Source organism: Corvus brachyrhynchos, unplaced genomic scaffold, assembly GCF_000691975.1.
Source record: "Corvus brachyrhynchos isolate BGI_N302 unplaced genomic scaffold, ASM69197v1 scaffold97, whole genome shotgun sequence".
NCBI classification, from domain to species: domain Eukaryota; kingdom Metazoa; phylum Chordata; class Aves; order Passeriformes; family Corvidae; genus Corvus; species Corvus brachyrhynchos.
In genome coordinates this window covers 1201142-1214888 of record NW_008239758.1, presented here as the reverse complement: position 1 = coordinate 1214888, position 13747 = coordinate 1201142, and the positions used below count along the sequence as shown (strand labels likewise).

At 38.3% G+C, this 13747-nt stretch overlaps 2 protein-coding genes across 4 annotated transcripts in view; both read left to right on the top strand.

Moving 5' to 3' along the window:
• Positions 1–13534, top strand: part of LOC103621242 (tropomodulin-3) — a 25153-nt gene extending 11619 nt beyond the window's left edge. For 2 of the 3 annotated variants that reach the window (XR_001864705.1, XR_001864706.1), the window contains exons 4-11: positions 3820–3942; positions 4540–4629; positions 5142–5272; positions 6215–6322; positions 7699–7842; positions 8194–8338; positions 9464–9603; positions 10507–13534. Coding sequence is in view for 1 of the 3 variants with exons in the window: in XM_008640010.2 (XP_008638232.1) it covers positions 3820–3942; positions 4540–4629; positions 5142–5272; positions 6215–6322; positions 7699–7842; positions 8194–8338; positions 10507–10538 (773 nt within the window). In the remaining 2 variants the exon portion in view is untranslated. The remainder of the gene's footprint in view (positions 1–3819; positions 3943–4539; positions 4630–5141; positions 5273–6214; positions 6323–7698; positions 7843–8193; positions 8339–9463; positions 9604–10506) is intronic. The other variant, XM_008640010.2, reaches the window with a different exon arrangement.
• The window catches only part of LEO1 (LEO1 homolog, Paf1/RNA polymerase II complex component), an 11652-nt gene continuing 11002 nt past the window's right edge, over positions 13098–13747 (top strand). Inside the window, exon 1 of the mRNA XM_017742545.1 lies at positions 13098–13112. Within this exon, the coding sequence (XP_017598034.1) occupies positions 13098–13112 (15 nt within the window). The remainder of the gene's footprint in view (positions 13113–13747) is intronic.

Sequence of the window (13747 nt, the reverse complement as noted above, 5' to 3'; positions counted from 1 at the left end):
TTCCTGCCGGGGTGTGTTTTTTCTATGTAGATTTGCAGTTCATGAAACTTCTGCTTTAGGCTTGGTTTGTTTTTCCCCTTCTCTATCACCCAGAAAACAGACTGAAACTGTAGCCACCTGGCTGAAGCTCTTTTGTTGGCACCCTGCTCAGCTGTTGCTCTAGATCACCACTGCCTTCTGTTGCAGCAGGATTTGGGATGCTGTGTTCTCTGCCATTGAATCACTTTAAAGTCTTTAAAGGAAGTGTGTTACATGTTGTGAAGTGAAGCTAATATCCTGTAGGAGCCTTGCAGAAACAGCTTGTCAAATTGATATTCTCCATACAAGAGCACTAGAACAAAATAACATGTGATACTCCAGCCTTAATGTAAAACAGTGTTCTAATTCACTGCTACGTGACCTGTAATCAGATAGCAGATAACAGCTCTGTTGCTGCACTAAGACACTGAGGAACTCACTTGTAAGTTGAATTACAAACATTAGTATTAAATTGTGCTTACAAGTGAATTGATGAACCTAAGTCTGTTACATGGTAAGAACTGGAGATTGATGAAGTGTGAATTATATATATTTCTGAACTATAGGAGGTGTAAGGAACAGAAGATGTAAGGAATACATCAGATGTTGCTCACTTTTCTTCATGAAGTTACTGATGAGAAAAGCTTATATTCACTTGTCCTCAGGTGGCACTTGATTTGCTTCCCCAAATAGAGTACCCCGAAGTGGATTTTAGACGTTCTTCTGCTGTGCAAATTGTGGCTGCCTGTTAGAGTGGGTATGTGAGAACAGTACCATCAATGTGCACTGCATGGCCTCACTGAACAGACCTGGTTTCTGCAGGATACTGAGTCCCACCTGAAATACTGTGCATCTGTGTAGGAAATGTCCAGGGCTCTTCAGTAAACACCAGCCAGTGTTCCTGCCTTTGGAGCAATACAATTGGGTGGAACTTGGAGCTGAAAGTTCATTCTTTAGCAGAGGGGGTCTGTGACTTAATCCTGGATGTGCATCATCTAACATGTTAGCTTAAAGGCATGGAACATGTGCCTATATAATTATTATAAAAATGATGTGAACATCCCTGAAGTTTGCCTCTTCATGTTGTATTACTTAATCTTTGCAGAATCCTGGCTGGCTGAAAAGGAGATGTCATGTTCTTTCATGTAATCAAATCCCTGCTGTTTGGAAATGTTCCACTTGCAGGCCAGGCGAGCTGCACATCTCATGGGCTGCACAGATGTGTGGTGGTTTTTGGTTTTATTTAAAGCTTGCATTAGTAAGGGGGAAGGGACTTGCTGAACTGTATTGGCAGCAGGCCTCGAGTTAGATCATTGTCCCCAGAGACACAGGGGTCTTATCCTTCTGGAAGTAAATTCATCACTAGAAGTGGGGAGTAGGGAAGGACCTGCTTTTGTACGTGCATTGTATACCTCTGAATTCTGGTCTAGGATGGGATGAAGCCAATGAATGAGAAATTATGCACACAAGGGTGTGACCTGTTTTATAACAAAGACTGCTGCTGACCCAGCTCATGTGACTGCAGTGAACATTTCTGGAGGGCAGTGGCTTTTAACATTTTTGCTTTATTAAAAACTGAATATACTTCTCACTCTCTCTAGGTTTTCTAAAGAGTCAGGCACGTATGGATAAGTTTAGTATTACTCTTAGGAAGCAAACATTTGAACCAGCTGTTTCCAACCTATGAATTTAAGAATTACTGAAAATAACATCAGGAAAAGTAGTTCTTTTTTTGTGAGCACTGTAGGATGAACCAGACAGAAGGCTGAACTAGGTTAAAATACTTTTTTGCCAAGTTGGTTTTAATTGAGATTGATTTCTTTCTCCTGTTCTCTTCCTGCTGCACTGATGCTGCAAATAGGATGGCTGAATGAAGGCTCAGGTGCTCACATCCCACTGTCCTCCTTCCTTGTACTCCTAAATCCTCACCTTTTTACTAGACCATATTACTGAGGGACAATAACACAAACATAGCTGCTGAAAGGCTTTAGATCGTGTGCATGCTGCTCAGAGTGTTTCATGGATTAATGAAAACCTTGTCAAACATTCTTGCATCTCTTCTAAAAACTACAGTTTAAGTTGAAGGTTAATCTCTCCCCAGTAGGTGATGCTAGTAAAATAAACTGATAGAAACATATACTGCATCAATTATATCAAAACAACCTGAAACATTTGCTACATAACCCTTCAATTTATGAAGGTTTTCTTTTAATCCTGAATCACCACCAACAGTTTTTTTGCACAAAGCTGAGGTATGGGTGGTAATGCATGTCAGCTGCACTCAACTACTGTTTGGAATCAATACAGTTATGTAAGGACGTTTATTTTCTGCTTCTAAATATGGATAATGACCATTTATACAAGTTTCCAAAGAGATAGCAACCCGGGAACAAAAACACCGTGTTGCTAGCAACAGATCTTTGTCATCAGACTGGGTTGTCAGAGGAAAACCTGATGTGCTTCTCAGTAATCTGTGCTAGTGGGAATGCATTAACTTCCTTTACAAGGAAAGTGAACCACAAACTACTGTAATCTAGGGAAGATATGGAATACATGGTTTTGGGTCACCCCTAATGCTAGACTCCACCTACTGTCTCTGTAACTGGGACATTGGGATGAGGATGATTCCTGTGGGGAAATACTTCTTATATCTATGGATATGGCAGAGGGTGGGGTCCTGAATTAGGACTGAGACTTCATAGGACAATTATCAACACCACTTCCTACCCCAGGAAATAACAAAAGGAAGTTGAAACCCCTTTCCCATAGCTCTTTCTGCTGATAGCTCAGGCAACTTGGAAAGTTTGAAAAACTGGCACCTTAAATAGCTGTTAAGATTTGATTCACAGTTGTGTAGTTGCGAATGGTTTCTCTGGGATGCAGCAGTACAAGAGCTTTTGGTTGCCCTGTTAATTTGTCCTGAACCTAAGCACCCCTTACCTGTCCTGGCTCTTACCCAGTGAAGACTTCCTTGTTCTGAAGGGCCAGTTCTACCCCATTCACAGCTGACTGCTAGAAAGGCTTTCTCCTATTCTGATTTCCTCCCCTAACTTTCCAGCTGAAGGTGTATGCAGGAATTCTGGTACCTACACAGACCTCTACCTATAAATGCATGTGTTCTAAAGTAAGTTTTCCCATTTCCTGCCGTAATAACTAAAAAGTTGGTGCAGAATGTAATATTACTCTTGCTTCTTTTGCCATTGAATCTTCGATGACATTTCTAAGGACCATTTTAGAAAACAGTGTCACTGGCAGAGAAATCTGTTACCGTGTTTTGTGCTGTTCACAAAACATGGTTTTCTCAAGCAGCTTTGGTTTTTTTGCTTCAGAACTGAGGTGAACATCTGAAATCAGAAATACTGTGTATGGTGTAAAAACTGCAGTGAATAGTCAGGTGTGTGATTTCAGATAATTCTGTGATTTTTCTCTCTCTGACATTCAGATTACAGTTCTGCCTGGGTCCCTTTCTCCCTTGAGAGGAAGCTCATCATTCTCTAGTGATACTAAATCTTTCTTACAGTCTTTCTAGACTGTTTAAAATGTATAATGGAGGTTTATATGTTACTTTTTAATCATTAGGAGAAACAAGATTGGAATAATGATCCAGACTCCTGAAAATTTATTCCTGTTTACGCTCTTTCCTCATCTCTGACTTGCAACAACAGAAGAAACCTTTATGTTGTCTGTGGTTCTCCTGGTGTTCACTAAATGTGATATGTATTCTTTAGGTACACAGTATTTTAAAGATAAGTTGCTATGTAAGACAAACTAACATCAGACTTTCCATTTTCTTTACTCCAGGGAAAATATTTGTCCCCAAGCAAAAGCCTGTACAATCTTTCACAGAAGAAAAATTCTCTCTTGATCCAGAACTGGAGGAAGCCTTGACCAGTGCCACAGACACAGAATTAGGTGACCTTGCAGGTGAGTTTTTTTTAAAGTATGAATGGGCTGCTACATATTTAGACAAGAAAGATCTATAATTAATGTGGTAGTGTATTGATCTGACTGCAGGATGTTGTAGTTGTGATAGAAAATAAAATATGTTGTTTGCCAGTTGGCTTGAAGCGTTTCACCTTTGTTGATTTGTGATAATGTGTGAGGAAGTTAATTATTTTGGCCTGCAAAAGATACCTGATTTTCCAGCTCAAAACCTTTAAATCCATTCCTCAGACTGGCTGGTTTTTGATGTGCATTTGACTGCTTTTCCTTGTGTATAACAGTATGTTGGTATGTGCCTGTATTCCTAAAGCTTTATTTTGTGATTGAGCTGCACTTTTTAACCTTGATGCTTAAATCTTGTGAGGTCAGAAGTTTCTAAGATGTGAAAGTAAACTAAAATGTCAATAATTAATTATTTTTTCTACTTTTTTCAATTGACTAAGGTATTGAATGACCTTTGTACTGATAACGGGCTGTTGTACAAACAGGTTTTGTTGTTTAAAGGAACCCTGCATCTGAGCTGAATTAGTCAGGAACAGTAAAAATGATTTTTTGCTTTTTCTTTTTTTCCTTTTACAGCAATACTGGGAATGTCCAACTTGATAACAAACAATCAGTTCTGTGATGTAGTAGGAAGCAGTAATGGAGTTGACAAAGACAGCTTCTCAAGTAAGTGTGTACACAAGTGCTAGAAAAATTAATTCTCTCTACTGCACACAGTTCCTGTAGCATTAACTATCTTCTGTTGCACCAACATTCTTTTAGACTCTTAAGACTTAGTCTGGAAATGTGTATGCCTATAGCATTGCCAAGTGAGTTCTGGCAAGAATGGAATTAAAATACACGTACACTAAAATGTCCTCTGCAGTTAAGTCACTTTGGTGACAAAAGCAGGCATAAGCATGCATTGTGTGTGTTGGTTTTTAGGTTTTCTGTTTGTGTTTGTAACTCCTATGTTCTTTCTGAAATAAAGCAGAAAGGCTGTGAGGACTTTTGAAAAAGAATTGAGCTTTATGAAAATACGGTCAGGAGAGGATGTTCTGCTTTTTTGGTGGGAGAGAGATGTAAAGACTGATGAAATGATCTTTAAATACAGTACATATTTAGTGTGTATATCATTTATTCACAATGAATGTATGCATGCAACCTGTTTGATTACATTTAAATGCCTTACTTTTCAGATATAGTAAAAGGTGAAAAAATGTTGCCTGTTTTTGATGAACCACCAAATCCCACAAATGTGGAGGAGACGCTGCAAAGGATTAAAGATAATGATTCTCGTCTTGTTGAAGTTAATCTAAATAACATTAAGGTAATTACCTGAAGGCTGCTGTAAACATGCTGCTTTTTTCTCAGTAGAAGGCACTCCAAGCTGCAGAACTCTCTTAAGAGATCGCGACAGGCTTATTCCAAGTACAGCAATCTTTCTGTTAAATGTTGTAGAGTGTATAAGCTCAGAAGCTGCAGCTAAACCAATAAGCCATCTTGGTTTCTTTTGCCAAATGTGTATTTAAAAAGTCTTAGCCTTTCTCACTGCCAGCCCAGATTTCTGTCGCTGCCAAGCTGGCAGCAGTTCCAGCAGTTCATTATCATGGAGTCAGCTACTGTGTTGAATCCTTTGTCCTTAATGAAGCAATGTGCTCTCAGTTTCTCAGTTTGCAAAGGGATATTTGTGCCTGACATCCTTCTGATTCTTGAACAAAAGAGCTGTTGGAAGTTAGGGCAGCCTCTGCTCCGAAGTGCAACAGTTGTGTTTTTACACGTGACAAGCTTTTGTGTATTTGCTTGAAAGAAACCAGAACTGCAGCACCCCTGACTTGCAGTGCAGAGAGCAGTGACAGCCTTGCCAGCAGCCAAGGCTACTTGTTCCCCTTACAAAAGGGGGAAAATAAAATCCATGGCTTAAGAATACTGTATAACAGGTAAATGCTGGCCAAAATAACTGCCTAAAAAGGCAACAGATCAAAGTTTCTGATACAATAAACTGAGAAATTTGCTACCCTAATTAATTCTCTAAAATTATTCCTTTTAAACTTGGTTGCTACTACAGTGTAAAAATGATTGCTTTATGGAATTGGTGGCTCCTATAGCCATCACATCTTAGGGTAGGTTGTCACTGTGAGAGCGCTGGAGACCGGTGGTGGTTAATGTTGTAGGGCATTTTGCTGTAAAGAGAGTTAGATAATGGGAGAAGCTGGGGGGAGGGGACAAACTTGTGTATCTCAAGAGAGTGAAATGCTATTTTTAATTCAAGAACATACCCATTCCAACGCTGAAAGAATTTGCAAAAGCCTTAGAAACCAACACACATGTGAAGAATTTTAGCCTGGCTGCCACCCGAAGCAATGATCCTGTTGCTGTGGTAAGTACTTCTGATAAGGGCTTTAAGTGGGGTGCTTAAAGGGAAGTTAGGATGGAAAGGCAATGGTAAGGGATTGAATTTAATCCAGTTTAAATACTCAGGGATGAAAATTATTCCATTCTGCTACACTCTAAAGTGGGTTTTCTTTGATAAACCTTTGTTGTATCAAAGTTGGTAAATGATTGCTAGTACCTTAATATGCAGCAGTGCCTCAGATGTGACTGAGAATTCTTTATTCCAGTCCCTTTCCCTAATTTTTCAGTTTGCTAGCTTCCTTCCTTTTTTTCTTTCTTTCCTAATTGTTTACTTCCTGGTGTTCATTCCAGTAGCCAATGGTTTATTCAAAATTAATTTACAACAAGTACATTTGAGGACTTAAAAACCCCCATAATATTTTCCAACTAAATAGAGTTTTAGTTGAAGTTGTAAAATACCTGTTTCTCTATCTCCCTGCTACCAAAGATTGGTTTAAAACATTGGTATATAAAGCATAATATTAGTCAAAGCTTGATACAATTGAAACTAATTTATTGTCAGGTCCTATTTCTTTCTATATTGAACTAAAGCAGTACCTTATTTAATTCTAAATAAAGGGGTAAGAAAACAAAAGTAATTGTTGCCAGGACAATCCTTTGCACTTGTTTTAATTTCAAATTAGAAGAAAAGTAACTAGTTTGAAAGACTGCCTTAAATAAACAAATGAGCATTTGAAAGCTTTTATGTGTAGTGGCTTTTTTTCTCAGGTGTGGTTTTGTTGGTTTTTTTTGTATTGTGACCTGATAGAAAAAAATTCAAAGGATATGATTTTTCTGACAGCAAACTCAGCAGTGAGCTTTTCCTGTTTTCTTCCTTTCTCAGAAATAACATCAGGTATAAAAGTGCTTTTAGCTACATGCTGGTACTGTGGTTAGAGCTTCGAATTTTACCTCTTCCTACCAAATCTGTAGACAAAAGCATTTTGAAAGTCAGATCTGTTTACAAATTAACCATATCTAATTCTCCTCTCAGTTAACTAACGCCCTTTCTTTGGCCTTTGCTTAGCAGCCTGCATTAGTCATTGTGGGCTGTGAAGGCTTAGAAAGTGGAATTGGTCCAATATGCTAATTTCAGACTATTTGTATTCTGTGTAGCTTTTTAGTTTGTAACAAGGGAAAGACAGGCCTTCCCTTGACTGAATGCTATTTAGAAAGGGAATGTAGATAATGGCTGGCTGAAGACTCAGCTCAGCCTCAGTAAGTGAAAGCTTGCAAAGTTACACCTTGCATCTCTGAACTTGCTGCTTCTATGGAACTAGTTAGTGGAAGTGGTTATTGCTGTGTCCTATGAGGCACTGCAGCAAAATCCAGAAGTTTAATGATGCTTTCTTATATTTAAAGGCTCTTGCAGATATGCTGAGAGTAAACACAAAATTAAAAAGTTTAAACATAGAATCAAACTTCATCACTGGAGTTGGAATTCTGGCACTGGTTGATGCACTGAAAGACAACAAAACGTTGACAGAGATCAAAATTGATAATCAGGTAAGTGAGGTGGTGGTGATACCATAGCTAAACCCAGCCAATCCTAGTTGCCTGAATATTCTTAGAAGACAGCTTGTGATAAACTCTTCAAATATTTTATGTTTAATTATCTTACCATCAGCAATAATTACCCTTAAGATTGTCAGAGGCATCCAGCTGAGGTTGATTCCTGCTCACTTCTGTGCTTCCTTGTGCTTTGAAATATACAAACACATTTTATGACCTTCTGCCTATTTGATTAACCAGAATGAAGCCGAGTGTTCATTGACTCATCTGGGGAAAGTATTCTGGTCTCTTTCAGGGTGAACACACGTAAGCTCTGTTGTCTTTGTGTACTTTTTATTTTAACAGAGGCAGCAACTGGGCACAGCTGCAGAGGTAGAAATTGCCAAGATGCTTGAAGAAAACACCAAGATCCTCAAATTTGGATACCATTTCACACAACAGGGACCTCGAGCCAGGGCAGCTGCAGCTATCACAAAAAACAATGATTTGGGTAAGACCTGTCATTATTAACTGAATGTCTGTGTGGCACAGGCTTTAAAGGTGTCTGGTTATTCTCCTTCTCCCTTGACAAAGCCAGGATAGCACAAGGTTAGTAGATCAGTTCCAGGTTTCTCCTGTGCTTTACTCTTCCTTTTTTGTTGCTGCTTGATATTCCCTATTTTGTTGCAGGGTATTCAGGTGCATGAGTTGAGGAGTTTTAACATAGTCTAGAACAAGAGCATTCAAATTTCATGTGAGTTGTGGCAAAGGGAGTGAAAACAATAGTTTTGATAATTCAGTTGTATTCAGATAAGATTCATTTCTTCTTTAAAAGCAGTACTTGAAATTAACAGTGTAGGATGCCCTGCTCAGTGCCAGTATCCCAGTGTTGCTGGGATTACTTGAGCACGGAAACTGAACATACTGTCACCTCCAGAGGCTGGGACTGGGTAATCTCTCCCCTGGTGGTTCTGTTCATGCACAAGTGCCATCTGTGCCTCTTGCAGGTAGCTGATAGCAGCAGCTTCTTCATTTGCTGCAGTCAGGTTTGTTGGAGCTCGTCAGTCAGAATCCTTATTAAGTGGGTCAGCAGAAAATTGGTTAATAACATAGCACATGAAAGGAAATAATTTGTATAATAATGTCAAATACTTGAAGCACTCAACTACAAAATAATATCCATCTATTTAAATAGAACTGCATTTTAAAACTCTATTTAATTAAATCTTTTGGTTTTAGATGCTTTGTGGTGACCTCTCATCAGTGTGAAAATGGGCCAGGCTGTTTAGCAGTAGTAGCAGTAGTTAAGGAATATATTAGAGGGAATGACATAGGAAAATGGAATTTGGTTTAAAGATCTGATTCCCCTCTGAATAGAGGTTAAAGTGGAGGAGAACAGCTCTGAAAGATATGGATGAGTAACTAGAATAGAGCACAGAGAGATCAGAACGGCACTCACGCACTGCATATCAGTTTCTCAAAATAGATTCTAAACCAGTTGGGTTTTCTGTCATAATGCTTCAGGTGTCTCACGGCTTTCTAAGGTTTCTCCTCTCACTAGTTCTCTTTCTAGTGCTTGACTGTTGGAAATCTATGTTTCTATTCATATCTTGCCTTTTTTCCTTTGCTTTCTTAGTCTGGAGTATGCAAGTAAAAGTTTCTGCAAATACCTTTTCATCTCTCCAGCCCTGAAGCTACAGAGAAGGTTACTCTGAATACCCTCTTGGGTACTGAGCACTGAAACCGAGATGTTCGAAGTCTCTCATTTCTCTCTTCGTATGTGTCTTCTAAAAAAAGTCTACATCTCCTTTTTCCTTGCTCACACTGTGTGGTGCCACTTCCCTGTTCTTTGTCTGTGTATATGTTGCTTTTAACTGCATGATTGGAGAAGTTAGGGCTTGAAATTCTTTTCATCTGTTCTTGCAGCTTGATGAAAGCAGGTATGAGTAACTTTTGCCACCTACTTTCCATTGAGTGGATTTGAGAACAAAATAGCTTTCTTCTTATATAGATGTGCATGCTTGACTTTTTTAAACAAAATGGAGATGCCTTATAAAATTTCTAAAATCTGTAGTGTCATTTGTTTTATCTGCACAGAAAAGGAAAACATAATTTGATAGTATGATAAGAAAACATCAAAAATAATACAAATGTTGAGGAAAACTCCAGTCATTCAGTCAATCTCACATATTCTCAAATCTAAATAGCATGTGAGCTTTTAGTTATTTTATTCACAAATTCTTATTGCTCTTGCATTTTCTGACAATTGAATGTTTTTATTAATAAATGGAAGGTTTTAGGCTGTTGATTGTGACATCTTCTGTGTGTGTATAAATTGTGTTAGATATACTGTGAAACTCTTGCAGTGTTTCTTTGAAGCTATGTAAATTAAATTCACCACTAAAAAACTGTTAAAAAAGAATGCTGGCTAAATCTGCTTACGAGACATAAGATGATTAATGTTTCCCACAAGTCCTTCCTTGCAAATATTTGCAACTGCTTGTGAATAAGGCGATAAACTCGGCTTATTTGCTTAAAATGCTATATAATACTAAGTGTTAGCTACCTTAATTTGTGGGAGGTCATGTGGCAAAGTAACTGTTCATGTTACAGAAATAAAAAAAATAGTTAAAATGCTAATATAGCAAACCATCTCTTTTTTTGTCTCTCTCGTTCCAGTTCGCAAGAGAAGGGTTGAAGGAGACAATTAGCAAAGCTGATGTCAAAACTGTGGAGTCAGCACGGGCAGCACCGTGGGCTTTGGCAATCTTGGACTACATTGACTGGGTTAGAAGGGAACAGACTGGAAGCTTCATTCCTTTTAAAGCAAAGCAATATAATCATCTGCTGGTATGCAGCACGGATTTTGGATGGATGGAGACACAGTAACTGCGCCAGTCTCTGTACCATAGTTTTTGATTGGGTTTTTTTAAGAACTTTTTTTGTATTTCAAGACTTTGGCTGTGCTTTCTACTAAAAGTGTAATTGCAAATCAATGGTTAATTGTCTGCAGTCAAAGAATGGGACATCTAAGATCCTTGGGCAGATACTGACCCAACTGAAATGTTTGTGAGAAAATGTGGGGTGTGTATTTACGTGGAGGGTGTGTATGTTCCTGAAAACAATGCCGTAGTGATAAGGGATTCTTCACCCCACAGCTGGATTCGTTGTGTAGATCTGTTCAGCTTTGTTCATATGCACTGAAGAGAAATCTTTCACAGCAATGTTATTTGTAATTCTACTGTTTTATTTTTTATTAGTTCTTGATACTGTGATCAAGTTCAAAGACATCCTTTTAAGCCAAACAAAAATAAATTGGTTAAGGACTTCTCCCAAGAGATTAGAGGAAATGATACAAAAGTGGAAGCCTTGCAAAAAAAAGAAAAAAGAAATTAGGAGCCTTGCAAAATGAGAGGTTTTCTGTTACACCTAACTCCTTAAAAGTCTTTTGCAAAAGATCCCATAATTGTATCTTGCTCTGTATCTAAACTGGATACGTTTTTAGACTGATTTCATATGTTCATCACCATTATTTAGTTTATATTCTTTGTTTAAAAATTCTATCTACATTCATAAGTATCAATTTCTCTAGAAGTAGTGACATTTGTGTTTAAAATTCTGCATAACTGTACAGAAAAAAGCAGCCTTAGCTCTAAGACCACTGACCTAAGTTGCATTACATTAAGCTATTTATACTTCATACAAATCTAACCGTTTTTAATAATGAAGTAATACTTCTAAGAAAGGGTTTTTCCATTCTATATCTGTCTTGATGTTGAAACACTACCTAAGACATGCAAAAACTAACCAATATGTAGTGTCAAATCTCTAGGGCATAGTCATCATTAAAGTGTTTAAAGTTCTATAAACAGACTAATAAGGCAACAAGAATCACTTCAACTTCTGCACATAATCACAGTACACTTGGAAATATGAAAATCCAGAGGCTTTTTGGTGTAGGTCTGTTTGGACTGTCTTGTACTGGTTTGCTTTGAGATCACAAAAATGTTCTACGGGCCTGCTTGGCTGTATTTATAGCAGCAGAGAATTCAACTGACAACTGTTTTCATCCAAAGGTCATCATGTGGTGAGCATTTATGTGTAGAAAACATACTGGACTGAGATTTTTGCATCAGGTTGTATATGCTATAAAAACAGAGCAAGCCTCTGGCACTGTGCCCACACTGTAATTTGCTGCAAATCTAGTTTTGGATCTTTAAAGGCAGACATTATTCCACAGGTGGCTTCAAATTTTACTGCAACTGTACAGAGAATTTTGAACTATAGTGCCTTCAGTGAGGAAGTATATAACTGGTTTATACTTGTGGAAGAACATTCTTTCTCCTATTTCTAAATTGGCCTTTTATTAGAATTACAAATAAATATGTGCTCTGAAAACCAAGTTGGAATTAATTCAGTTAAAACCAAAGACTACGCTTACCATAGTCTCAAAACACCACTAGAAGTGTTCTGATGAGTAAAAAAAAAAGGGCTTTTTTTGGTTTGGGTTTTTGTAAATTTTCAAGAACTTTTTAGATTTTTAAATAAACTTTGAAATAGTTCTAATACAATACGCATACAGTCACAAGTTAAGTGTCTTTTTTATAAACATGGCCAAAGCATGTCATGTGCTGAGTTGCCTAAAGCTGTACTTTATATTTGCTAGGCACCATAATCATTTTGTGTCAAAAAAACAGGCTGTAATGTCTTCCTTCATTTGTTGAAGGGCTGCATGTTCACAGAATCTGTTCACATATTGGGAATTCTACGATGAGTTATTTTATCACTACCTAACAAGATTAGGCAGTTACCTCCTACTTGAAAATGAAGGAGAAAATGGAAAGGCTGGATTATGGAAATGATAGCCCAAATCTCTTTCTTACTTTTACTAAATCAAGTTTGGTGGCTTAATTATTTATATTCCAATCAAAGGCAGGGCCTTTTAAGTTGCAGTTCACAGGTGTCCTGTCACAGGTTATAGTATTGGACCCTAATAAATGGTTTAGCTCTGTAGACAGCAGCTAAAATTTTGACTGCTTGTTGACTTTCAGGACAGATTCCTGACAGGCTGGGCATGGAAAACTTATTTTTTTCAATCAGAAGGTTTTAATCATCCAAGTTGTTGGAAGACCTTTGGCATGGTGCATGGAGCAGTTAACAGCAATCACTCTTGTGCCTGCAGTGTGTATCCTTTTTGGAGTAAGTGAAGAAATTCAGTCTGTAGCCAGGAATCTTCAACACTCTCAACAAAGAGAGTGAACACTGATGTGATGCCATCAAGTGTGGTGAGACCCTGTGTCTGCCTGCATGGAGTGTGGGAGTGGTATCACTTCCATAACCAGTTACCATAAACACAAGGTCTTCTTTCCAAAAGAGATGCTGTTTTCTTACTGATACTTTTTCTGGCTTAATGCAGAAATCAGATGACCACATATGTTGATTCTGTTGGTTCCAAGCTAAGCATGGAAACATAACCTGTATTTCAGAGCAATTACCTATTTACTCTTGTATTTTAAAGAAATAGCCTCATTCTCTCTACAGCTTGAGTAATCCTGCGTTTGTAAGCTACAAACGAGCAAGTGTTCAATTTAAATTTCCATTGGGGAAACATGTATTGAGTATTTTAGCGTATCAGCACTATATGCTGTCAGATTGTAAAACAGTTACTAAGTTTTGGATGATTAAAGTACTGTATTCTTCTTGTGCCTTCGGGGTTTCGTTTGTTTGCTTTTTTTAACAGTGCACTGACTTGCTTGAAACCCGTGTGTTTATACCGAAACGCACCTTTCCTTCTCCATTGGGGAAGCGAGTGCCTGGCTGGCGTTGAGGGGCCGGAGGGCCGGCGCTGTGCGCGGCTTTCCCTCAGCACAGGGGCGGCTCTCCCTCAGCACCGGGGCGGCTCTCCCTCAGCACAGGGGCG